The sequence below is a fragment of the Pygocentrus nattereri genome, chromosome 20, assembly GCF_015220715.1.
Source record: "Pygocentrus nattereri isolate fPygNat1 chromosome 20, fPygNat1.pri, whole genome shotgun sequence".
NCBI lineage: Eukaryota > Metazoa > Chordata > Actinopteri > Characiformes > Serrasalmidae > Pygocentrus > Pygocentrus nattereri.
The window spans coordinates 25,750,417-25,778,371 of record NC_051230.1 but is presented as its reverse complement, the minus strand read 5'-3'; the positions used below and the strand labels follow the sequence as shown (position 1 = coordinate 25,778,371).

At 38.8% G+C, this 27,955-nt stretch overlaps 1 protein-coding gene across 7 annotated transcripts in view; it reads left to right on the top strand.

Moving 5' to 3' along the window:
- The window catches only part of LOC108437401 (probable E3 ubiquitin-protein ligase HECTD4), a 123,977-nt gene that overhangs the window by 2,099 nt on the left and 93,923 nt on the right, over positions 1 to 27,955 (top strand). For 4 of the 7 annotated variants that reach the window (XM_017714476.2, XM_017714475.2, XM_037531310.1 and 1 more), the window contains 18 exons: positions 3,746 to 4,356; positions 5,262 to 5,351; positions 5,621 to 5,748; positions 6,671 to 6,779; positions 7,083 to 7,221; positions 8,419 to 8,589; positions 9,969 to 10,161; positions 13,662 to 13,823; positions 14,004 to 14,117; positions 14,237 to 14,377; positions 19,613 to 19,848; positions 21,610 to 21,752; positions 22,725 to 22,795; positions 23,337 to 23,442; positions 23,630 to 23,750; positions 24,890 to 25,018; positions 25,562 to 25,686; positions 27,774 to 27,927. In XM_017714476.2, coding sequence (XP_017569965.2) covers positions 3,746 to 4,356; positions 5,262 to 5,351; positions 5,621 to 5,748; positions 6,671 to 6,779; positions 7,083 to 7,221; positions 8,419 to 8,589; positions 9,969 to 10,161; positions 13,662 to 13,823; positions 14,004 to 14,117; positions 14,237 to 14,377; positions 19,613 to 19,848; positions 21,610 to 21,752; positions 22,725 to 22,795; positions 23,337 to 23,442; positions 23,630 to 23,750; positions 24,890 to 25,018; positions 25,562 to 25,686; positions 27,774 to 27,927 — 2,943 coding nt within the window. The remainder of the gene's footprint in view (positions 1 to 3,745; positions 4,357 to 5,261; positions 5,352 to 5,620; positions 5,749 to 6,670; positions 6,780 to 7,082; positions 7,222 to 8,418; positions 8,590 to 9,968; positions 10,162 to 13,661; positions 13,824 to 14,003; positions 14,118 to 14,236; positions 14,378 to 19,612; positions 19,849 to 21,609; positions 21,753 to 22,724; positions 22,796 to 23,336; positions 23,443 to 23,629; positions 23,751 to 24,889; positions 25,019 to 25,561; positions 25,687 to 27,773; positions 27,928 to 27,955) is intronic. The other 3 variants (XM_037531309.1, XM_037531306.1, XM_037531307.1) reach the window with 3 other exon arrangements.

Sequence of the window (27,955 nt, the reverse complement as noted above, 5' to 3'; positions counted from 1 at the left end):
TACTCTTGGTCTATGCACAGAACTGAACCAGATGTTGGCACACTAACTACGGAAAATTAGTATCTCATCAAAAAGCGTTAGCAAAGAAATAGAAAGCTGGAGAAAGCACTAATATTACACAAACATTACACAAGGCTGAAAAAGTTTTATGGAACTGAGAGTCATATTTGATATAATGGGTGATTTATTGCACTTCCTGCATTTACATGGTATGTTGATCTTTTATTAAGCAATAATAAAGATTTTATTAAGAACATTTCACTGAAACCTACAGGTTCGTAAAACTTCAGTCTGCTTAACGGCGTACAATTAACAGTAACTCTATACTTTGTACAAACCTGATTATAAAAAAAGGCACAGTATGTGAAATGCTAATAAGAACAGAAATGGGTGAATCTGTAAATTCTGTTTAGCCTGTAGTGAAAACGGTCCAAATACACATTCGATATTTTACTTTGAGGTGGGTTTTTTTTTTTTTTGTAAATACCCCCCCCCCCCCCCCCCTTACCATACCATTCATTCACTCATTTATTTATTTATTTTATTTATACATACGCTCACTGGCGATTTTATTGCTAGTAAAAGGTTGGACCCCCTTTTGCCTTCAGAACTGCCTTAATTCTTCGTGGCATACTTTGAACAAGGTGTTGGAAACATTCCTCAGAGTTTCTGCTGATTTATTAGAGAGCTTGAAAAAGCACTTTATTGATATCTCTCATACTTCTTCTTATTCTTCTTCCACACTTTTCTTCAATTAATACAGCCCGAACCGCTTAACATACAGACTCCGTTCAAACTGCGTTTCGAAGGTCTCGGTGCTGTGACTTGTGTTATGTGTGGTTGGAGTCAATTGGATTGGTAGTTTTTAATAAAATTAAGTTTAAAAATTAATAACCTCCCATAAGAATGAATGGAGGAATGTTCAGAACTTCAGATTCTAACGGACATCGATGATGTCACAGAAGGCCACTCGGTCTCACAGACACAGCTGATCACACAGGGAATCTGCTTTAAACTCCGTAAACTTTCACCTAGAAACTCCAGTTCAGCTTCATGTGATAGAGAAACGTGTCCTTTCTGAAACCCCAAAATATCTCAACATTTTATCAATTAACTTTAGAGTTATGAGCATTTGTTTGGCACTAGGCACAGAAAACTGCCCCGTTCACTCTCATGTAAATTTCTCAAAATCAGAATCTGCTTATTTCAAGATTTTCTCAGCGTTTAACTCAGACATTTTCTTCTCAATACACACAACGTTTCTCCAAAATAATCATGAATGGGTCTTATCTCACACCATCTATCCGGTTAAGCGAAAGAGTAAACATTTCCCAAGTTATGACTAAACAGTCATAACATGATTTCAACAGTTCAGAGAGTGCAAATCGGACTCAAACAAGGCTTCACTAAGAGCTGCATAATAACAGAGTGACAGTTCATTTGAATGACTCTCCCCCTCCCCCCTCAAACATATACATCTCTCCCTCTCTCACACACTCTCACACTCACACACACACACACACACACACACACACACACACACACACACACACACACACACACACCCCTAAGGAGGTGTTGTTCACCTACACAGAAACACTCACACACTTGCAGCTCTTTGAGCTACTGTTGCCTTTCTATCATCTCAAACCACTCTGCCCATTCTCCTCTGACCTCTCACATCAACAAGGCATTTTCGTCCACACAACTGCCGCTCACTGGATATTTTCTCTTTTTCTGACCATTCTCTATAAACCCTACAGATGGTTATCCCAGTAGATCAGCAGTTTCTGAAATACTCAAACCAGCCCGTCTCTACATGTCTAAATGCATTGAGTTGCAGCCATGTGATTGGCTGATTAACAATTTTGTTAACAAGCAACTGACCAGGTTTAGCTAATAAAGTGGCCAGTGAGTGTACACAGTACTGTGCGAAAGTTTTAAGCATGTAAGCAAATTTCTAACCAATTTACCTCAGCAGTAAGTTTATCACAATATACGTCAGACAAAAGTAATATTCATAATTCAAATAAACATAAAAACAATAAAAAGTAGCAAGAATTTCTTGGGTCCATTTTTTTTCCTTGACACCTTCACAGCCACCACAGAGACTTGTTAATTTAATCAGTTATATCATGAGCACAATTTAATGCAGCAGTGATTGGTCAAACCAGGAGTTGACTTTTAACTACATATAATACTCGGCTTCCTCGAGGAGACATTTGAAAATTGTTAAACAAAACAAACTAACATCCATAAAAACACCATTTATGATTTATATGATTTATATGATAATTTTAACATTCTATAGATTTTGTTTATTCAAATATTGACACTTTTCTCAGCAAATAAACACATACTACACACAAAAAAATAAGATTTTGAAAATATGTCTTGGGTGCCTAAGACTTTCGCACAGTACTGTATATACACTCACTGGCCACTTTAGTAGGTACACCTGTTCAGTTGCTTGTTAACACAAATAGCTAATCAGCCAATCACATGGCTGCAGCTCAATGCATTTAGGCATGTAGAGGTGGTCAAGACAACTTGCTGAAATGCAAACCGAGCATCAGAATGGGGGGAAGACAGGTGATTTAAGTGACTTTGAACATGGCGTGGTTGTTGGTGCCAGACGGGCTGGTCTATTTCAGAAACTGCTGATCTACTGGGATTTTCACGCACGGCCATCTCTATGGTTTACAGAGAATGGTCAGAAAAAGAGAAAATATCCAGTGAGCGGCAGTTGTGAGGACGAAAATGCCTTGTTGATGTGAGAGGTCAGAGGAGAATGGACAGACCGGTTTGAGATGATAGAAAGGCAACAGTAGCTCAAATAACCAAACAAAATCTCTGGGGAATGTTTCCAACACCTTGTTGAAAGTATAACACGAAGAATTAAGGCAGTTCTGAAGGCAAAAGGGAATCAAACCTTTTTCTAGCAAGGTGTACCTAATAAAGTGGCTGGTGAGTGTATATATCACAGCCTTCTGTTTTGTATTTTATTTTCATTTTCAGACAATGGCTTCATTTTTGGTTTACTAAGATGCTTTGCATTGATTTGGTAGCCTATTCTGTAGGTCATGTCTGACTCTTGTGTTTTGAGGGTACAAAACACAATACCTCACTCAGACAAAGGCTGTGGATGTTTCTGGATATGAAGCCCATCTGAGGTTGGTTTTAGTATGCCTATTATGGAAGATTCCTGTTAAAGATCATTTAGATTGCACTAGCGCATTTGTGTGTAGGATCAATATGAAATTCCCCAACTAAAAAGCATAATGGATGATATTATGAGCCACGCGGACTTTCTGTAATCGATAACTGACTTTTGAGTTACTTCCCCATTGCTGCCATCTATTTGGCTCATCAGAATATCACACACAACAAGTTAGTTTGATGTACAGCAGAATGCAGGTTAGTGCTGACTTGGTCTATGGGATCTGAACATCTAGCCCATGCAAAATGGAATATCTGGTGTTTCATAAAGTGGAAATATTCTTTTACATTGCCTTTATAACTGAACATGGACCATGCTGCATTGTATGTGTTTTTACAGTAGCTTTGGGTGCTTGTTCTTTGAATGTCTCAGAATATGTTGCAACTGTGTTACATCAGTATAACTGTTTAAATTTGATGTGTTTTTACTTGGACAAGTCAATAAACTTTCTTAACTGGAAGATGGTTTTATAACACTTATGTGTTACATACTAAGTTTTTTTTTGCTCTCTAACACATTGTATAGATCCTTACTTTTGAGACCAAGAATCCAGTGGAGCTAGCTGAGCGCCTACGTGCTGTTTGTGGCAACCAGAGCAACGCATATGCCCGGCTCCTGGAGTACCGACTTAATGCTCTGCGTGGCCTCTGGGGGGCACAGCGACAGCTGGCCTTGGAAGAGCAGCAAGAGCGAGAGGGTGCAGCAGCAGCTGCTGGCACCGGAGCAGGGACTGATGAAGAGGCCTTGGCCCTCCTGAAGCGGCAGGGCCTCCTGCAGCAGCAGCACTTACTTGCCCACCACCACCCACCGCTGCCTCCAGGGTCAGATCAGGCTCCCTTCACATCGCGTGTGGGACTATTGCTTGTCTTTCCTCTGCTGCAGTCGCAGACTCGCCATGACCCAGCGCTTGGCGGTGTCACTGCTGAAGTACTGTTAGCATGTCTGCGTGACTGTCAACCTCTCAGCCTGGGAAAGGAACCTGCTGATTGCCTCAATGGCTTGGAGGGGCTACTTTGCACTTGGTTGGAGCAGGGAGGTGAACATGGAGGAGTAGTTCTGTCACACGAAAGGCCATTGCTGACACAGCGACAAAGGGAGAATGCAGCTGCTGCACTTGTGGCATTGGCGTGTGCCAGGTATAAATATATAAATGCATGTAAATGTTATATTAGTTATTATTAAAGATGTATGCAAGCCAAAATGACTAACTTTACTGTCAGAGATGAAATCTAGCATGACCATGCTAACTGTGAGGTTTTGTGCCATGCTAGTTAGCCATGTTAGCATCATTGTTGGAATCCTTTAATATTACTGTCAGTTATTGAGGTTGGGAGTTAATTTGTAATAATTTAGCACTACGCTCATGAAATTCATTTCTAAACACAGTAAATGTTATTTCATTGATCCTTTGTAGTCTTTTTTTGGTAGTGGAGCCAGAGCACAAATAACCTTTAGGCAGCTGTGAAGCATCCAGCTTGTGCTCTTTTAGATGCCCTAGTGAATAAAGCCTGCTTTTAGATTTCTGAAACAGTCTAGACACCTGCGATCAGTATAGTCTGTGTTATTCTTTAGTGTTCTCATTTTGTTGTGATACATTCAAAAAGTAAATTTTGTCATATATCCTCTTGGAAATATAATAATAATAATGCTTTTTTTGGACATTTTGTTTCTGAAAGTTTCAGAAACTATATTAAACTTTTGGTGACACTATTGCGATGACATGCAACACAGGTTAAAGACCCTACTTAACTATTAACTACACACACTAAGCTGTGGCCATTGTGTGAAAGAGACACGTATACAATATAAAACATACTTGTACAGTAACATTAACATAGACATGCCTTTAATGTGCAAATATCTAGAATGTTCAGCCATTCTAACGTCAGTTCTAACTTGTCTTATGACAGCTTTCATTACATTCCAATGAATATAAAATGCCTTTTTAAAATTACCCTATAAAATTGCGTTTTTGTGTTTTTCTAAGATTTTTTAGGTTTGACTACTTCAAGACTTTGTTTTTTCATACCTGTGTGTCTAGGGGATCTCTGAAGACATTCATCCACACAGTTCACCTACTGCAGAAACAAACAAACCTTGGGCAGCTTCCTGTGGCAGATGTCCTGTATAGGTCAGGCTATAAAAGTGTTTTTTTTTTTTTTTTTTTTTTTCTTCCCCCTTCAATATTGCAATTTTCTCAGTAGTAAAATAATAACTGTATTGTTCTAAACAATTTTAGCAGAGCAAATATTTATTATTTCTTAATGAGTTCATAACACTTACCTAAGTACTAATGAAATAAAAAGGAATATAACTGATGTAGATCTCAGTATCATTTGCAGGTCATGTGTTTATAGCGTTGTGCTTTTCTTTTTTATGTTCTTAATTTCGTTCTCCCAGACTTCTTCTTCTTGAAGGGGGTCCAGGCTCTCCGTCGTGTTTGCTAGGGGGTAAGCATATTGTCTCCTGGGGCTTTGAAGACATGCTCCCCGCCCCAGACAGCAGTGCAGCAGGAACAGAGGCTAAAGGTATGAACATTGCGAGGGAATGTTGCAGTCTTAAATGTGGTCTTGTTAAAAGATCCCAGTTCATGTTATTTCTTTGAAATGCTTAAAGGAAATTACTACTATTTTCAGTTCTTAAATAATTGATGTTTTGAGAGTTCAGCGCTTCAGTGATTACACACCTGGAACAGTACATTTTATATGTTGTGAAGTCTTACTAATGTAGTTTTGACTGATGCATTTGAACAAACAAGCTCAAATCTGGAATGATTTTCTCTTATTTTGCCTTTTCTCAAGGCTTCTGTGGATTTGGTATGGAACAACTTAAAGCTTATAGTTGAAAAATCTAATCAGATAGTCAATCGTCCAAGACATTTAGTGTCCAAATCTGCCTATAGTAATGGAAAGTAATGAAATGCTGCACCATTTAGCTTTTTGCAAGCTTTTTCCCAAAACTATCAATTGCCTCAAACTATGTTAAGGTGATTTCCTGCAGATCTGCATATTTGGTTTCTGACACTGCAGTAAATGTAAATAAATTTAGTATTTATTTAAACCATCATAATAAATGCACATGATATTGCTATTATTAACACTTTGAAATGCTCCCACTGCATTTCAGTGAATTAGGTTTCAGTTTCAATAGAGAGGTTTTTTTTTCCTTCAAATATGTAGAGGGAGCCAGGTTTTACAACAGGGGATACAGGAATATTATGTCTTTTATTTTATTTATTTTTTTGCATTGTTCTTTAATTAAACAGCTGTACAGTTGTATAGCATTTAGCCTAGTCATTGTAGGCTAAAGGAGGTTGCTCATTGTTCAAAGCCTGTAACATTTTTGTTGTAGCTACTGGTAAAAACCTTTTACTTTTTTAGATGTGGAACCTAACACTCTCTCTCTCTCTCTCTCTCTCTCTCTCTCTCTCTCTCTCTCTCTCTCTCTCAGACACAGACCTGGGCCGCTGCTTGGCTACAGATGGCCTATATCTTTACACGACTAACTCTTTTGGGAGAGGCTTGAGCAAGCTGGGCTCAGGCCTTCATGGCACACTGAGGTAATATAAGCACCATGTGTTCGTCACTAAATACATACACAATTATAGTCACATCTCCCAAGCTCCCTCTATCTCTGTGACCCCCAGGAAGGGCAGTGTTGCATCACTCGGTATAGACATCCACATCAATGCTTGTCATATTTTCTGTTAACCTGTTTCTGTACATTTGTTTAGGTTTCACTCACATCCCTCTAGCCCATCGCTCGCTCGCTCGCTCACACTCACACCACACACATACACACACACACACACACACACACACTCTCTTACAAATAACCATGTGCTATATATGCTGTCTTGTAGGGGTTTTGTGTATTGTCGAAATGAAGACCTAGAAGCTGGTTGGGTAGTGCACAGCTGTGGTCGACTACTCCACCGCCCAGCCTCCTTTGATTCTAAACCTCATCAGCTTTGCCAGGTCATAGACCCATTCACACTACAGGTAAGCTATTAACACACATACACGAACACATGCACACGCACAATTTTCTACTTACCCCAAATGCTGTCAATCAGTTAAGAAATGTTTGGTGTTCAGATTTAGTTTTTGTGTAGTTTAGAACTGGAGCTGCTAGCCTAACAATATTAACAAACACTGGAAGTCAGTCAATATCAATCAATCAATCAACCTTTATTTTGACTCACAAGTACATTGAGGGCAACCCTCATTTTCAATGTAGCCGAGCAAATATCCAAAATATCCAAAGTGTTTCCACAAATACCTGACAAAATCTTCATAATTTTTTTTTGCATTGTAAACTCATGTACAGTTTAGTAACATGGCATGGATATACCTTATTTATGCTTTTAAGCTAAAATGGGAACTACATTATCATCCTCATATTGTCCCATTCCTTAGTGCTATTCTGCATTCAAATTCTCAGAGGTTGGAGCATTGGAGGGTTGTGTTGTAAAATACCACAGTAATACCTAGCGCTTGATTATAATAAGAGTTAGAAATTATATATCAAATAATGACAAACCTTAGGTGTTTTGTTTTAGGGGTTATTAGGTGTTTTCTTTGTCTTTGTTACTTTGGTGCTATACTTAGCTAAGAGGTGGGAATAGGGTGTCAGCAGTGGGTCCAGTATGCAACTGATGTAGTTCTTCATGTATGTTCAGATTCTTATATATGTGCCATTGATCTGCCTGTGTTGCCCTACAGTGGGTCTGTGTTGTAAATTCCCTCAGTGCTATCATTGGTGCCTTATGTGGAATGACACAAAATTGTACTAAATAAAGAAATAAGTCCGGTTTTCCAAAATGGCTGCTCTTTATTTTAGCTAAACGAAGAGTTTTTTTTTTCCATCTTTAATAGTTCATAGTGAGTTGTACTATGTTCTAAACTACTGCAACTTCTGTGCAACCTAAATTAAGGCCTCTAATGAAGTTTGAGTGGGCTAGGAAAAGCTTTAGCATATATTTATGTAATAGCATTGATTTTAATATTGTAGCACCTATAAGCTCCAGTTTTTAACTACAGAAACAAATTCTGGACACCAAACATGCCTTAGCTCGACTGCATTTGTGTTAAATGGGAAAATCACGTTAATTAAATTTTCCCCAAACTTTTCGTTTGAGCCTTAGCTTTGCTTCAGCTGTGTCCGGTTCTCTTCACTTACTCCATGTCTGTATGAAGGTGTGCCAGGTTATGTCCATGCCTGCTCATCACTTCCTCGTGGGCAGCAGTTTGACCACACTGCACCTGTGTTCTGATGGTACTTACCTCTACTGGGTGTGGTCGCCTGTCAGCCTCAATGAAAAGACCCAGAAAGGCCACTCCGTCTTCATGGATGTCTTCCAGTTAGCGGTATGAACTGGAATGTGCTCTTGTTTGATGTATTAATAGTAACTTTTTTCAGCATCACAGGCTTGAAATTTTTCATAATTGATATATATTTAGATGTTATCTCTTATTAGGTGGATATACATTTTTTTAATGGAGCCCTGTCATTACCTTACATGCATTAATATTATTTCATATTGAGTATTTATACATGTCTGTTTTTATCAAAGAAATTGATAAGTAGATTAACAGTTATCTGATTACAGCATAAACGCAGAAACCTTTATATGTGCCTCTTCAAATTGTATGTTGTGTATTTTTGTTTACTCTTTTTTTTTTCCTTCATTTATTTATACAGGTAGTTGTGTGCATCAGAAAGATTTTGAAAAGATAGGTACAGCTAGCTTTTAGATAAACTCTTATCTATCTACTTCAATATTGATTATCTTATCACATTTCTCTTGCTGCGTAGAATCCTTAGATCTGGTCCATATGAGCTAGCATAATTAATACAGTCAGCACATTTAGCTAGCTGTGCTAGACACTGTGTAACAATGTTCCTATTAAATAAATTTTCTTCTTGTCGAACCATGTCCCCTGGCTGGACCCTTATAGCATAAAGTGTGCTCCCTTTTTGGCAAATCACTCATGCACCCTTGAATCACAAAGACAGTGGTGTGAAAAATACAGTGCTCCTATACAAACTGAGTAGCAGATGTTAACCTGGTAAATGGTGAATTTCTGCAATGCTGCTGGCCTAATATTGATAAATGATATTACATATTCATTATATAATGTGCAGAGACTTGATAATGATAATAATAAACTGCATTTTGCTCAAACCTAGTCATTTGCAGAATCACTTTTTTTTGGTAAACTGGCTCTCAGCAACATTTCGTCTAATGCATAGAATCTTTTCTGAACAAGTCAGGATATGAGGCGAGCAATGAGTCAGGGATGCCTAGTCTGACTGAAGCTTCACAATACCTCTTTATAAACCATGATTTGATGGCACATTATACACATGTGTCTTTGACTTTTGGTGACGGGGATCTGTGAATACACAGGGCCATCCATACCTTGTACCTTTTAAGCCTTGGAACCTGACACTTTCCTGGCAGTCTATTGTAGACCTGAAAATGTGTGCCGCGTTCATGTGCATAGGCTTTAAACATACACATACTACAACCTAAAGGAATAAAATGAATTATCACTACAAATTAAAACACTGCTAACATGGCATATACAGAAGAATACAGTACTGTAAATAAGTAGTAGGATTAAGGAAAACCAGAAGGTGCTTCAACTTAAATAGAAAATTCCATACCAGCTTTTTTTTAGGTTAATTCACTTTATTTATTTATTTTATTTGACCACCTATTTTTTTTTTCTTGTACCTCCAGACAGAGTCTGGGTTATGCGTGGTTACTCCTCTGCGGGAACGGGTGATTTTGTTGCGGAAAGAAGGAGAGCCATCCAAGTGTCTAAATGAGTTGTTGATGAGCCGCATGTCTCGCTTTCGCGCTTCACACTCAGCCACACTTGCCGCCCTCACTGGCTCTGCCATCACCAACCCTGTTAAAGAAGAGCAGTCTGGTAAGTAAAGACACACACACACACACACACACACACACACACATACATATTCAAAAGTATCCAGATACCCTTTGTAATTATGAATTCAGCTACTTGAATACACCCATTGCTGGGACAGGTGCGCAGTTACACACATATAGTTGTATAATCACCATAGAAAGGCACTGGTAAAGAACAGGACACTCTGATATAGTCGCATATGAGCCATGCCAAGCATCGGCTAGAGGAGTATAAAACTTTACAGCACTGGGCTGTGGAGCAGTGGAACTGCTTTTTCTAAAGTGAAAGAGCACCATCAGATTGATGATGCATTGCGCATGCAGTTCTTTGCCTTGTGTTCAGGTTTTCAGCTGCCATTGTTGCCATGGAAGCCCAATCCACAAAGCTTGTATTGTGCAAATGACCTTTTGTTGACATTGTTTCCATAAGTAGTTTGAAACTCTAGTGAGTGTGGTAAATGAGGACAGATGATTTTAAAGTAAAACACACATTAGCTTCCGCCCTTGGAGCTTGCATGCCCACTTCATGCTAATACTTACAGTTGACCAGGGCAGCTCTAGCAGAGCAAAAATGGACTTGAACTGGCTTGCTGGTAAGGAGACATACTATGACAGTGCCATGGTGTGGCCCATTCTACTGCAAGTGTTTGGATAGGGAGATTGCATGACTGTATGCTTGATTTGATGCAATGATTGTAGCAAGAAACCATTAATTCCCTCATACTTTTGGTCTTATAGTGTATTTGTGTGTTTAAGGAGGCTTTAATAATCTTAAAATAATAATTGTGCTTTGATTGTAATATGTTGAGGGAGTTAACTGTGATTAATTATGTGTATTTTGTGTTACTTTCAATAACTCACACATTTATTTTCAAACATTTGTTTTTTTTTTCACATGAATGAAGGGTTTACAAAAAGCTGAACATGCAAAACTTGTGATTTCTGTAGAGTTAACATGGTTTTTCATTTTTATCACTGATGTGAAATCAACAGTGGCTGCATGTTCCAACCAATGACTAAACTATTCACAGGCCACTTTTTAAGTACATCTACCTTAAATCCATATTCATTGTCCATTTTATCAGGTCCACTCACCGCATAAGTGCATTTTGTAGTTCAGCAGTGACAACCAAAAATATCCAACAGTATCCTGTGACCGAAAACTGACCACTGATGCAGAACTAGAGGATGAATAACAAACTGCAATAACAGATGAGTTACTGCCTCTAACTTTACATTTATGTGGTACTTCTGGAGCGGAAAATAAACGTACATGGTGTATAAGAAAAATCTTCTGCAACACTGCTGTGTTTGTACCACCACAGCACCCGCAAAAACCCTACCAAATCAATGTTGCTGCAAGGCTGAAAAAGAGCCATCATCCAAATCGTACCTGCTCAGTGGAGGTCAGGCTGGACTACTGTTCAGCCTGGACAGCTGTGGATAAATTCAAAGGGTCAAACAGTTTGAAACACAAGAAAATTAGTGCCATTAATGATGGATCACATTAGGTTTGACAGCCCTACTAAATCTGTATAATGAACTTTATAGAAACGCAGCTTTTGGAGAAAAACACTATATGGCCAAATATATGTACGCACTTCTGTAACGCACTTCTGAGTTACTTCTGTAAAGAGTGACTGATCACAGATTACAGGATTAACAGAGAGCAGCAGAGACTCCGGCAGATCTAGTTATTACAGCAGAGACGTGAGCGCTCCCTGAGATGTCAGTGCCCCTCCGCTCCACAATCAGCAAACCTGAGTGAACGTGTGAGAGCAGCGGGACAACAGCACCAACACTCCCAGTTTACCGTAATACTCTATGTCCATGAACCCCTAGATCTGCACCTTTTATATAACAGAGAAAACTAATTACCAAAGGCTTGACTAAACAAGTAAATTTCTAACCTAGTCTTAAAGACCACAACATTGACTGGAAGATTACTCCAAAACTGGAAGGCATTGTTTGAGAAGGCTGTCTGCCCAATGTAGCTTTATTAATTCTAGGTACTAATAGAAAGCCAGCACCTTGTGATCTAAGTAGGCATGATGGTTCATAGTATTAAAGAAGTTCACTCAGGTACTGAGGGCCAAGTGCGTTTAGAGCTTTATAGGTGGGCAAACTTTCTGGTTCTTGTGAGGACTCTGGCTGCAGTGTTCTGGACTAACTAAAGCTTTTTAAGGCTTTTGTGTGATCATCCAGACAGTACATTACAGTAATCTAGCCATGAGGTAATAAATGCATGAACTAGCTTTTATACATCTTGTAGACACAATGCATTTCTTAATTGAGAAATATTTGGAGATGCAGAAAGGCTAGTCTAGTAATATTTGTTACATGAAATCTCAATCTTGCTAAGTTGAATTTTATCATCTGGTTTACTTGATTTTATCATCTGGTTTACAGTTCACAGCATGTTAAATATCTCTGCACCTTATTCCACTACTTCATGTCCAGAAATGTGTGCTGTGTCAGTGCTGCACTGTCCTGTCTGTTTACTGTGTCTAATGTCTGTTTAATTTATCATATTTGTTGTTTCTAGTTTAATTCTTTTTTGCACACTGTCTGCACATTCTCACTTTGTACTTCTTGTTCCTTGTTGCACCGTGTTGTTCCTGGAGGAACGTAATTTCACTCCACTGTGTACTCGTACATAGATAGAATGACAATAAAAGTCAAACATGAAACTAACTTACACTTCTCACAAACAAAGCTATCAACACTGCTGTCACTAGTGACGGAAAGAGAAGCATAACTAAACATGCTGCTCTCAGAGCGAAGGAACAGCTTGCGGTCTGCCATACTAATATTGACATTGTTTTGTCAGCTGAATTGATTTGTTTCCAGGTGTCCCATGAATCCAATGAGAGAAGTAAATTTCCAAGGTTGGAGGTTGTAATTAATTGTGAGTAATAAGCAACAGCGAATTGAAAATGTAAAAAGCAGCAAAAGTGTAGCAAAGTGGAGCCATGGACATGGTGTGTAAAAATCACCTATCCTCTATTTCGTTACTCTCTACTGATGTCAAACTGCCTCTGGAAGCAGCATGAACTGTGCGTCAGTGTGGTATGAAGGAAGTCCAGTGACCTCCACAGAGCCCTAACCTCAACTTCAATGTACACTTTACGATGACTTGGGATGTCGATTGCAAGCCAGGCTTTTTGTCCAACATCACTGTCTGACCTCAGAAATGCCCTTTTGACTAAATGGACACACACAAACACTCCGAAATCTCATGAAATGTCCTTTTAGAAGATTGGAGGCTTTTATAGCTGTAAAAAGAGGGCCAAGTCTATGTTAATGCTTATGGTTTTGAATGGGATGTCCAGCAAGCTCATGTTGGTGTGATGGTCAGGTGTTTATATGCTCTGGCCATGTAGTGTAATTCTGTGCATTAATGCATTTTTTTTGTGTTTAAGGCAACCCTGTTTTGGAAAAGTAGTGGGATCATTTAATTTCTTATACATTGTCTGGTGCTGTTTTATTTCTTTTTCCTAGCAGTAAATGCCAGCTGTGGTCTCCCTCTGAAGACTCTGCGGAAGACGCCCATGTATGTTTGTGGGACCTACCTGGTAATGCTGGCCTCTCCTCCTGGTGTGGCTGGTAGTTCTGCCACTCGCTCACTTTTTGGTGGTTCCAGCGGCCTTTCCTCTCTTAAGGGTAAGACAGTCGAAAGACCAAAGTATCTGTAATTTCAAGAGGTTTTGCAAATCAACATGAATACAACCTATTAGATTAGTCTTGTCAATGTTGTGTGAAAAGTAAAATGTGTGGCATCAAAAACCATGCAAAAGGACACCAGATTTTGACATAATATTTCTTATTTTCTCCTACTCCTAGTTCTAGCTTCTAGTCTAATGTTTAACCTGACTGATGGTCAGTTCAGTGGGCGTGCAGACCTCATTGATGCTCCTGGCAGCTCTCTGGGTCGTGGGGCTCAGGTAGCAGGACTAGGTATAAAATCTTATATCTAATTGTCAAACATCTTTTCATAATGTGAAAAAAAGAGTTATATATACACTAAAATAATTCTTACCTGTTTAAATAGCATTGTTTTCCTCATAATTCATCAGGGGCCTGCTACGACGCTCTCAATAACTTGATCTGGACATGCTCTAGTGAGTATATGGATCAGTGGTCTAATCCTGGGAACCAGGCTTTTCATCATGTGTGCCAGCGGCTTGGCGTGAGCCATATCATCAAAGAGCCCAAAGGTAAGAAAAAGATTGAAGGAACTGCTTTGCAGCACAGCATTGAACTTTTTAAATGTTTAGCAGTTACAACAAGTTATGGAACATTTGTTCTGTTACTAGGGGTGAAAGAATACATTGTCCACGGTATCAAGTTGCAAAAATGTTTTATAATGATGTGCATTGTTAAAGGGTGGTGATATCAACTCTGGAACAGTGGAACTACGCGTGTGTGTGTGTGTGTGTATCCAATGCTTATCATTCCATAAAATATGTACAAAAGTTTCCTCTAAAGTTAGTTTCACTAAAATGGCTGAGATTAGTATCTCAGTTTATACCAAATCTGCCAGTAGTATTGTTAATAATGTTGATATTTACTGTCACTCCTATTTGTTTTTAAGAAGTGACCAGGTAGTGCTAAACATGCTCACCAGTTAAACCTGTACTATATTTATTTTTTAAAGTAACAGGACTAGGTAAGTCTAGTTTTGCCAGACCTCCAAGCTGCACACTCTGCATCTTTTGTTAAATAGCACCAGGAGTGTAGCAGCAATTTTAAAAGTGAAGGGGACACAATTGTCAGTGCACCCCTGAAACCCTGGTAGTGGCTCAAAAAATATTCCCAAACTACTACTTCTTTCACTTTACTTATCTCATAATTCTCATTACTTTACATCTACGTTGCTTTCTACATCCCAAGCAGATCTGTACTAGTAAATAGCCAGTCTCACAATTTTAAATGCATTTTATAAGCTACACCCAAGTCAAGAAAGTGAAGGTAAAACAATGTGAGCTGGCTGCTGAGCGGGGGCAGAAGGCCTTTTAAGTGACCATTTCAACAGAGAATGTAATATTAACTACATTTATTAAAAGTTCACTTAAATAGTAAATAATGGGGCTGCTCTACTCGTTTACTTATGCATTGCTTTAATTAACTTGCTTTTAAAAAAAATGGAAAGAATTTTTATAAAAGGTTTTACGTTGATATGCAGATATTTTGTGATTACAAAGCACACGTAAGCATTACATAAGTATCTGCTCTGCAGTTGCTTTTGCTACACTGTTTGCAAGCTAACACTAGCTGTGGTCCCTTTTTCTTTTTCACCATCTTTTTCTACTTCTGTTGGACGAATGTCGGTCGCCAGGCCAACTGAGGTCTAACTACGCTCCTCACACATGCTGGTTTCAACAAAGTTTGTCAGTTAATTAGTGAGTAAAAGTGCAACAGTATGTTGTCCTTGAGTTAAGGTTTTGCTGACTAGGCTGAATGCTGTATTGGTTGGTTACAAACAGTTATGGGTCTTCAGCTAGCAAAAAAGACCAGTATTCTGAAGAATCCAAACCCTAACTGTACCAGGTGACCAGCCTTATGTCTGGAGAAGTGAAGTGTATTTGGTTGTGTGCAGGTACCCAATATCCTAGCCAGCCCGTAAGACACTGGGCTGATGTAGTTTTATTGTAGGACTGATGCCAAGATTAGGCTCAGCCTATGCATGACATGACAGTTGTGGCGGGCATGAACATGTAGGGATAAACAAGAATAGACAGAAGAATGTTCTAAATACAGTCACAGTACAGGCACACAATCCTGAATATAATGACATATAACACTAAACACATTACAGAGCAGTACATTTCTACAGTTCCAAGCACAAAAGACTGAAGGGGGTCAGACGTAGAGAAAAACATAGTGACTGAGAAAGAGACCAGACAAGAGTAAGGCCCAATCCCATTTCTTATTTTTACCCCTACTGCTTGTTTTCGAGTGTAACCGTCCCCCTTGAAACTGAATTACAAGGGGTAGTGGTTGAAATCTTGCCAGCTACGAAATGGAACAACCCTTCAAAAACCGGATAAGTCATCAGTTGTCGTTAGCGACTTTTACGTAAACAAAAAAGACGAGGTTTACTGGCCATTTCCAATATGCTGCCTCCAGCTGTGGTGATCTCGCTTGTGTGTCACATGACAGGACAGGTGAATCATATTTAGAATAGCCTGGAAAAATAATCAGGACGTGTTTTCCTGCTGTGTCTCCATACTATTGTAATAATGGTATATCACACTGACATTTGCCATTTATCCGAAGGAGACTGAAAAGCGTGGGCGCTCGCGATTCATTCACAACTTCAGTTTTATGCATTAATCAAACGAGTCACAGAATAAAAAAAAGAGCACAAACAAAAAACTGTATCACTTCATTAACAGCTACTAGCACTGCTCTGTAGGTGACCCTGCCAGCCTGCAGTGATAGCAGAGGAGGGGAAAGTTAAGCTTCTCACTGCTTAAATACATTTAGGTCATCATATACCGTCAAAGAGGGGGATGACAATTATTATCGCCACCAAGAACGTACCAGAACGTAACTGTTGCACCATTGAAGGTGGAACTGGAAATTTCGCTACGTAGCGACTGAGACATCAGCGTATTACTAGCAATTTTTATGCGTGTTATGAAGGAAATGACCATAAAACGCTATTACAATGGTTCTCTTACAATACATCGGCTTTTTAACAGAGAAATACTTACATTTATGTGTCTCTTTGGCCTTTTGTGCAGCTATCTTGCCGATGATTCGCAGGGCATTCTGGGAATTTTTTCATAACTCTGTTTGTAGTGTGCCTCTGAAAAATCTCTATTTGAAGGGCCAAATAGCCCCAACACTTCACCCTACCCTTCCATCTCAACAACAGTCGGGACAACCCTACCCCTAGACGTGAATGCGCAAAATGGAGGGGTAGGGCTCATTGTTAGGGGTAAGGGGTGAAATGGGATTGGGCCTAAATCCCCGACTGGCTTTTACTTGTTGGCAAAAGTGGAAAGCAATAAAAACATGTAACACAATCTCATAGCTAATGGGAAGTCGACGAAAATCCCAAAGCAGAGTGAACATCCGTGCCAGTGATATTTCTGAAAGATTGCGATGTAGGCAATCTTAACCGTGTTGTCTCTGTGTTGTAGAGTTTTGTTGTTTTTCTGGATGTCAAGTCATCTAACCTCAGTCCTGTTTCAGGACTGCAAAGAAATAAACTTATGCCAAAAAATTTGGTCAGTCTTTGTCAGTTTCATGCGAGATAAGCCTTTAAAGATTGTGGCCCTTTGTAATGAAATCCTGTAATATTACTCTACTTTCTAAGTTGACATGGTTCTTTTTCTTCTGATGTTGTCTTCATAGGTGTAAAATTTAAAACTGCACTCTTTCAAATTTATTTAGTTTAACAGTTAAGGAATTACAACAAATACCGGAACAATGATTTCAGTATTTGTTCGCTGGCACTTTGAATGATAAACCAAATATATTTGGGGCAAATCCAGATTCGGGGTCAGAACAGTCCAGGGTCAAGGAGCCAACATGGAGAAATCGGGGTACAGACATAATAAAGAGAAACACAGAACTACACATCAAACAAAGACCAGCAAGGGACTAGGGAAAACACAGGGCTCAAATACAACAGGGATAACGACGGTTAACATGACACAGGTGGAAAACAAGGGCGGAGACAAGAAACAAGGGGGCAGGACAGGGAAGAATCAAAACAAAGAAAGCACATGGAAGACTGAAACCAAAACAAGCACATGGATGACTGGGAGGGGCCAGTTGTGACAGTATCTGGGTCCCCTCAGAAATATTTCTTTTAGACATGTTAGAATCACATGAGAAGGAAATTAACAGGACAGCTAAGCAGTATTTGGATAGTTGCTTGTGTGAATGTCAGTGTACTTTTGAATGTTAACTTGATATCAGCGAGCACCTTTGGGAGCACATTTAAACACAACTGATATTTAACTACCAGACCTGCTGGTTTTAAGATTGGATGGATGGAAGAGTTAAGGTGCCAATAATGTGTATAAAAATAGAGAGAACAAATTACATACTGGTAGAATTAAAATCATGCTTAGTGTTGGAGGCTTTTGTGTAATTTTCTGTTATTTCTGACACTCTAAAATATATAACTTGTACTTAGTGGTTGTTTTGACCAGAAAACAAAACAAAAGAGTAGTGTCTAACCTTTTCACTCACCTTTTGTAAGTAGGTGGTAACAAAGTAAATTTTGTTTTCATTATTTTTGTTTAACTGTTCATCACTGTTTACAGTGTTAATCTTGTAATCATATGATCATGAATGCACTTTAGCTTTAGTTGCACATAATATAAGAGTGATTAACATTGAAGCCTCCGCTCTCTAAGTAGACGTTGTTTATTCATCGCTAGAGTCATGCCAGTTTATTTTACTGCTCCAGTAGCTTTTTCTTTATTAAGTAAGCATCAACCCTACTTGTTTAATACTGGCTGTAGCATACACATGAATTCAATTCTTCAGTAAACACTTCAGGTCAAATTGCTTAAATTACTGGAATAGCCTGCTAGCAGTCTGTCGAGCTCATTGTTGAAACTGTATTCTTATGGGTTTTTTTGCCTCCAAGCTACATGTAAATGTTATGCTGTATTCCAGTGTTGTCCACCTATTGTAAACTGTGTTCGATCAGCCAGCAGAATCGGGATTCTAGAGGATACACTGGTTTACGGGTTATGATGTATAACATGACCTTTCCTCTTTTATACAAGTGAAACACCCTGAGCTTTCTGTGAATGTGGAAAATTATGTACCTAACGTGCTTCTATCAGATCTATGCTTTTTAACATAGCAGATAAAAAGCAGGATATGTTTTCTCTGGATCGCCATGCTTTTTTCTGGGTGGTGGGTGTATCTATAAAGTAGCACCCATCTCATCTAGTGTTTACAATCTAGTATATACAACTGTTATATACTGTTATATACTGTTCAGAAGAGGAAACATAACACAGTGGAAGCTTGTGAGCCACAGATGTTCTACGTATCTAAAAAATATCCTGGAGAAACAGCAACTTGTTTGACTTACTTGCAATGACAGTATCCAGACTGCCTGATTAATGTCAAAATATACTGAATTGCTAAATACCAGCACATGTGTAAGTCACTTGTTGAATGTGAAGGATTAAGGGAAGTGTGTAGTGCAGTTGATGTTACAAAACTGTTCTTCTGCGGCTTGTGTGCAAGTACATGTTTCTACCAGAAAGATCTCCAAATACCCAAACGTAGATTGTGCTGCTTTAATAAAAGAAAAAATAATGTACCATGTGATTTTTAGAGTATGTTTGGTCAAGCATGTTTGGCTTATGTTCACTGTCTGATGCTGGCTAGGAGAGGTTGGTTCCTTTTTTAGGCTTTTACTCACTTGTGCAGTTTAATCCAAATTTTTAAAATTACTCTCCTGCCCACAGAAGAGATGGTCGAGACAGGTGAGGTGATTAGCCAGCTGCTACACCATGTTGGCGCCATGTGTATCCACCAGCTGAACCTGCTGGCTGCTAGCAGCAGCAGCCTGCCTCTGGGCTCCTTCCTGGGCAAGCAACAGCTGATGGAGGCTCACCACTTCAACTCTATCTGTGACATAATGGAGAAAGCTATGGCAAATTCTGACACTTGCATCATCCGCTGCATCCTCGTGGTCTTCCAGGTACCTGTTAATTAGAAACATAAACCCTTTCTGTTAAAGAGTCATAACATTGTGACTTTAGAGCATTCAATACAGAGTTCTATACAGTGGGGGAAAAAGTATTTAGTCAGTCACCAATTGTGCAAGTTCTCCCACTTAAAAAGATGAGAGAGGCCTGTAATTGACATCATAGGTAGACCTCAACTATAAGAGACAAAATGAGGGGAAAAAATCAGAAAATCACATTGTCTGATTTTTAAAGAATTTGTTTGCAAATAATGGTGGAAAATAAGTATTTGGTCAACTACAAACAAGCAAGATTTCTGGCTGTCACAGACCTGTAACTTCTTCTTTAAGAGGCTCCTCTGTCCTCCACTCATTACCTGTATTAATGGCACCTGTTTGACCTCGTTATCTGTATAAAAGACACCTGCCCACAACCTCAAACAGTCACACTCCAAACTCCACTATGGTGAAGACCAAAGAGCTGTCAAAGGACACCAGAAACAAGATTGTAGACCTGCACCAGGCTGGGAAGACTGAATCTGCAATAGGCAAGCAGCTTGGTGTGAAGAAATCTACTGTGGGAGCAATAATCAGAAAGTGGAAGACCTACAAGACCACTGATAATCTCCCTCGATCAGGGGCTCCATGCAAGATCTCAGCCCGTGGGGTCAAAATGATCACAAGAACGGTGAGCAGAAATCCCAGAACCACACGGGGGGACCTAGTGAATGACCTGCAGAAAGCTGGGACCAATGTTACAAAGGCTACTGTCAGTAACACACTACGCTGCCAGGGACTCATCTCTTGCAGTGCCAGACGTGTCCCCCTGCTTAAGCCGATGTTCCGGAAGAGTATTGGGAGAATGTCATATGGTCAGATGAAACCAAAGAAGAACTGTTTGGTACAAACACAACTTGTGTTTAGAGGAGAGTGAATGCTGAGTTGCATCCAAAGAACACCATACCAACTGTGAAGCATGGGGGTGGCAACATCATGTTTTGGGGCTGTTTCTCTGCAAAGGGACCAGGACGACTGGTCCGTGTACATGAAAGAATGAATGGGGCCATGTATTGTGAGATTTTGAGTGCAAACCTCAGCAAGGGCATTGAAGATGAAACATGGCTGGGTCTTTCAGCATGACAATGATCCCAAGCACACTGCCAGGGCAACAAAGGAGTGGCTTCGTAAGAAGCATTTCAAGGTCCTGGAGAGGCCTAGCCAGTCTCCAGATCTCAAACCCATAGAAAACCTTTGGAGGGAGTTGAAAGTCCGTGTTGCCCACCGACAGCCCCAAAACATCACTGCTCTAGAGGAGATCTGCATGGAGGAATGGGCCAACATACCAGCAACGGTGTGTGCCAACCTTGTAAAAACTTACAGAAAACGTTTGACCTCTGTCATTGCCAACAAAGGATATATAACAAAGTATTGAGATGAACTTTTGTTATTGACCAAATACTTATTTTCCACCATTATTTGCAAATAAATTGTTTAAAAATCAGACAATGTGATTTTCTGAATTTTTTTCCTCATTTTGTCTCTCATAGTTGAGGTCTGCTTATGATGTCAATTACAGGCCTCTCTCATCTTTTTAAGTGGGAGAACTTGCACAATTGGTGACTGACTAAATACTTTTTTCCCCCACTGTAGCTGTTAAATTGCAAATAATTTTAGAAATATTTACTTAGATTGATATGTCTTGCTGGTGGTCATACAACAGACTATATAAGGTACCCACCCTGACATTTCTGAGTCATTCCTTTGGTGTTTTCTCAGGTGGTATTTCGGTTCTTCAACCCCCAGTCGGAGCAGAATCAAGAAAGTGTGAAACGATCTGGATTGCTGTTGTGGCAAATGCTTATGGCTCCTGTTGATCAGATAGGGGCAGAAATCCAAAGAGAAGTCTGTCTGGCAATCAGGTCATTCTTACATGCTTGCTGCACCCCAGTACAAGCAAGCAATTCAGAAACACAAACGAGTTACATTGGTTGATGAATTGATTGTAACAGATCAGATGAGAATACATAGGATCTTATTAGAGCAAAGACTGGGCTATTTGAGGTTTTTTTGTGTGTGTGTGTGTGTGTTTAATAGCTGAGTTATGATTGGTTGGGACCATTTAGGATGTGTCACTAAGGATATAGATTTTGTTAAGCCTGAACCAGTTCTGATCTTTTATAAAGGCAGTTTTACCCTTCTTTGTCCAATTACAAAACTGTTATAAACTGTATAAATGACATTTAATCCACATTGAATCTTATTAAGTTTGAGAATTCTTTACATTTCAACCTGTCATGTTTGTTGATGCTTTATGGATGCACTCAAATTCTTGTTTGCATTCTTGTTTTTGAGTTGCAGTGCGGCTCAAAATGGCAAGCTGGAGCTGCCAGCTTTTGTAGGAGAAGCAAAATGCGTTTGTCAGTTCACATTTCCAGAAAGATGCCAGTTTATGTCAGAATATGTCACACTAAAACCAGGGGAAAAAATACAATGGGGATGGAAAAATAATCACTAGCAACATCATAATTACCTTCATCTCCCACCACTCCCATCTTTTGTTGAGCAAAAAAGCCAAGTTAGTTCAGAGACCCTCCCAGACACCATTGAAAACGCATTGTGATTTATGCTTTGTCTTGATCTTAAGAAACAGTACATGCAATATTTAGACAGTGGTTGTCACAGCTTGTTAGTTTGAATACATTATACTTTGTTCTGTTGGGCACTAGTTCAGCAGTACTCAGCAAATATTGGTAAAGAAAAGATATTAGTTAGGCATCAGTGAGTGTGCAGTACAGGTGTGAATGATTTCTTAATGATTTTTCATCATAGGTTGTTTGGAATATGGAATCAAAACAATCTTGTATATGTCTTTTCTTTCTACTTGTTTTCAGCTCTGGATTGAATGTCTTGTATCAGGGCGAGTCAGAGCTGAACAACTTGTTAAAACTAATTCTGACTGAAGGTAAGATTCACAGATTTTTAGAACTTGATGCACAAAATCCGCAAATTCCTATCAAACTGGTAGCATGTGACTATTTTACATTTGACGGCAAAATAATGATTGACATCTCTCAACCAGTTGCGTGTCTCTAGGTTCTACTTCCTCTGTCAAGCAAGCAAACAAAAAGCTCAGACAGAGGCTGTCCACGAAAACAAACCTGGAATGAGAGTGATAGTGGCAGTAAATGAGTCAGAATTATTAGGCTATGATCTGTAGAGTGTAACTGTTTTTAAATAGTTTTGATGGAAGACAGCTCACTCACAATGTAGAAACTATTGACAAGCTTACTTAGAGCATTAGAGCATTAACATTAGTTAGTAAACTAAGTTTTTTTCTAAACGTTTGGCCTAATAAAGTGATTGTTACAGTCATTTGGCTGTGGAGCGTAAAAATAGTGAAACAGTAAGGATTTCTGCAGGGATATTTGATTTTTATCCCTGTAATTGTTCCCTCTTTAACAAAAATGATTGTGAATTAGTGCTTTTTATTTTATAACCACCAGGTGAGAGAAATAGTGGCTTGTCTCAGTTACGTGACATTATCCTTAACAATCTTGCTGACCAGTTACAGAAGAACCGTTTTGGAAGTGAGGATGATGACCATTACCGGTAAGAGCTGCAAGGTTTCTCCTTTATATATTTCTTTTATAGCTTAAATAAGTATTTGTAATGTTTGTGACGTTAACCCCAAGTGAAAGTAACTTTTTTACCTACACTGTCAGGATGGGGCGGTCACTTACTGTGAATTTTTTTTTTTTTTTTTTTTTTGGCCCTCCAATGTGTTTGCTTCCTGCAGGCTAAGTGATGAACTGTTGCACTGCATCCTGAAAACGGTAGTACGAGAATCGTGCCTCCTCATCTCTAAATGCCAAACAGCTGCCAAGGAAGATTTCCAGAAGCTTCTCTCTACTGTACCTGTACGTCTCAGTCAAAACAGCTCAAACTTCACAACCACAATCCTAGCCATTTTTGTTAAAAATATATTCATGCATTTTATCCTGCTATTGTCATGAACTTTCCATACAATTGTAGTGCACCTAATCCTACAAAATCTGAGAAATTTTTAGCATGGTTTTGAGGTGCTGTTGAAGGGTAATGTAACTGGGGAAAAGGGAAACACATCTGCCTTGTAGTCAGACAGCTGCAACAAAAAATAATGTATAACATCAAACTTTGTGCTGTTTCCCACCAATATAAGCCCAATCGTGACAGTTGACCTCGTACATTTCTTCTCGTTTTGTAATTAAAAAAATAATGCACCTTGTTTTTAATTTGAGAAAAGAGAGGACAGAGCAAGTAAAGCCTTCCCCATCAGTGCTATCCATGTGGCATTATTATGCTATGACCAGCTAGTAGTTTTGAACTGTGTGGGAAAAAAAAAGCTGAAAAACTGAGTTTGTAAGTTATTAGCTACAAAAGTACTAATATCTAAAAGCAGATTAATAATTAAAAAAATACTGTGTGAGGAACATGAGACTCACAGCGCAGGTATCCATGTATTCATTAAACTTGTCATGAGTACTAACCAGTCACACGCTGTGTCTCGCTAGGTTTAAACACAACAACTGGAGTGTTTATTATATATATATATATATATATATATATATATATATATATATATATATATATATATATATATATATATATATATATAGACACACACACACACACACACACACATACATATATATATATATATATATATATATATATATATATATATATATATATATATATATATATATATAATGTGTGTGTGTGTATATATACATGTGTTACATTATATCATATTATATTCATTTAATTTTCTGTCCTGTCGAGTGCAGGATGATAAAGAGAGTAGGCTGAAATGATCATTCTTAAAGTTTTCACTCCTCTAAGAAAATATTAGTTGCCGGATTTGTAAAATAGTTTATAACTGTTTGTTATTTTTACCTCTCCATGAACAATGTCCATGATCCACTTGTCCAACACAACATATCACTTATCGTAGACATTCAGACAAGAGTTAATGACAAGCTCTGGGTATAAAAACAAAACTTTTATTTTACCTCAGGTTGCCTCACCAAGTTTGCGATACCTTATGGCTGTGCAGAACCATTTGCTCAGTAACACTGTTCTGATCAGCCCTGATGACAGCGACGACAGCGACAGCTCCCTTCAAGGGGAAACAATGAAGGTACAGGTAAACATCCCCTTTAAATACCCCTAACTGTCTGTTTGTGTCTGTGTAAAATTGCAACATATAGAGCAAAAAATAATTATCTCGATCTCTGTTACAACCTTCAGAAATCTGTAGATGAGCTTGAGCTGCTCATAAGATATTAATTACACTACAGCAGCATTACCTTTGTGCTAACATAATAAATTCCTATGTAGTTCTGCAAAGAAGGGCACATTCTGTAAAATGTGGGCAAAAATACCACAGCAACATGCTGATATCAAATTATAGGAAGTTAGTCACAGTTATTGCTGCTAAAGGTCGTTAAACAAGTTATTCATTTTAAAGGGCAGTTACTTTTTCACATGGGTGATTTGTATAAAGATGCCTTTGCTGCTTAAATAAATCATTTTAAAAATATTATTTGTGTTTGATATGGTTCTCTTCTAAAATGACATTTTATGCATCCAGTAACATTAATTGTAATCCAAAAAGGGAAAATTATGCTGTATATGTGCTCAAGGTTGAGTTCTCAATAGAAGTGTTTGTGTCCGTGTGTTTTCTCAGGAACTACAGACGAGTATTCTGTCACTGGCCACTAAAGTCTTGGTGGGCTGTGATGAAGTGCTTGAGACTCTTCAGCAAGTCACCACTGCTCTTATCAGCAGTGACATAAGCGATCGTGAAAGCAGGTGAGCCTGAAAATTTTGCTTCATGTTTTTGACTGCATGAGAACATCAGGCTGTATTGCCATTGCATTATTGATAAAATGATGGAACAGTACAACTGGCACCTAATTAAAAGTGAGCCAAATAAAAAACATAAATAAAATTTCATCTGACCAATTTGAACTTTAAAGAAGTCAATTCTGTTAAGACAAAATTATTTTAAAGGACCAAAATTGATCAAGCATTAAGTATTTCTAGATTCTAGATGTGTTGCTATTGTGTGCTACTGGTGACTTGCTTGACAAACCGATAAAGTCGATGCATGGAAGCACATGGTTTCAAAAAGAGTATTGGTTTTTCAAAAAAATTTAATGAATAAATAAAAAATTGTGAATAGTGGATGGATCTTCCAGGACAGTGAGCCACAACATGGGTAGAAATTCACCTAGAAATGGTTCAGTGACCACAGGATGACAGCTTTTGCCATGGACATCCCTGTCCCTTGACTTTAACCCCATTGAACAGTTTTGGTGTGAGTTGAAGAGGCTAGTCCATATAGTTAGATAGATCGATCTAGCGATCAGACAGATAGATAGATAGATAGATAGATAGATAGATAGATAGATAGATAGATAGGTGTGTGTGTGTGTGTGTGTGTGTGTGTGTGTGTGTGTGTGTGTGTGTGTGTGTGTGTTTGTGTGTGCGTGCATAAATTCTCATTTTTTTCCTCAAAATTCCATTGTGATATTCAACCACAAAGAGATTTTATACCATTATACCACCTTTTTCATCTGTCTGTGTAGCACACAATTAGATTTTTTTTTTTTAACTGAAGTTTTTTTTTTCAAGCTACTTGAAAGAATACAAAGTAAGATATAATTGAATAGAGAACTGTTTAGACTGCTTATCCACTGTGCTCTGCACATGTGGGTTTGCATGCCACCTTTGTCGAAAACGGGTTTTTTAGTTTATGGAGGATTATAAGGAGTTAATTCTGTGGTGACACTCATTGATCCAGTTCATTCCTCAAATGCTCCAGTTCAGGTGCATGCAGAGCGATGTTTTGTGTGGATAGATTTAATAAATAATAAAAAAAAAACGCAAAACTCAAACTTCATGATATTTGGGGCTGTGATGTGATGTTGGGCAACAGTTGGAGGTGGCATAGTATTGCTAACAAAGCAGACAGTAGCGATTATGGATTATTTAAAGCAGTTTTCTAAATGAGACATTTACTGCAAAGTTTGTAAAATAACGACACATTTCTGAAAACAGTTCTCACTGAAAGAATGGAAGATTATATTGATAGAGCAAACTTTTTTTCTGACTTGGCTGCAGACAAAAATGTTAGTAGATTATTAGCTGTTGATGAAACAGATTGTGGGGGTAAGTTACAGACATATCACAAGCAAATTTAGAAACGTACAAGGAAGCAAAAAAGCAGCACAGTAAAGCTGTGGTATGTTTTAAATGCAATGTCCTACAGATTCTTTACAGATGCTTTTTATTCATGACTGTCATACATGACAGCTGCTTTTTGCTGTTTCGCAGTGCTGTGTGATATAGGACCAAAGAGAAAATAAGAAGAAATTACTATGTTGTAACACCATTAATGTATTTTTGTGACTGAATGAAAGAAGATATGTAGTAGTCATATAATCTCCTGGGTCATAATAAGAGTATTATAAGCATTTTGGGGTTCAGAAAAAAAAAATCTCAGGAGGAAAATGCCCACTTGAGCCCCCAATTTTTCATTTTGTCGTTTCTTTCTCTCTTACACACAATATCAGGGGGGCAGTTGTGGGCTGGAGGTTAGGGAGCTGGCCCTGTGACCGGAAGGTTGCCGGTTCGATCCCCACAGCCGACAGTCCATGACTAAGGTGTCCTTGAGCAAGACACCTAACCCCCGACTGCTCCCTGGGCGCCGTGGATAGGGCTGCCCACCGCTCCGGGCAAGTGTGCTCACTGCCCCCTAGTGCGTGTGTGTTCACTAGTGTGTATGCAGTGTTTCACTTCACGGATGGGTTAAATGCGGAGATGGAATTTCCCCGGTTGTGGGATCAAAAAAGTATCACTTAATCTTAAACTTAATCATTGCTTCTGCTCTCTAGACTGAAGGGACTTGAGCAGGTGACTAAAGCTACAATGTTGGGACATTTGCTACCAGTACTGTTGACCTCTTTGATGCACCCCAACCTGCAAACCCTGTCCCTAGCTGATGCTCTCATGCCACAACTTGTTCAGCTTGTTCTCTACACCAGTCAGGTATGTGTATGAGAAAATATTAACTGCA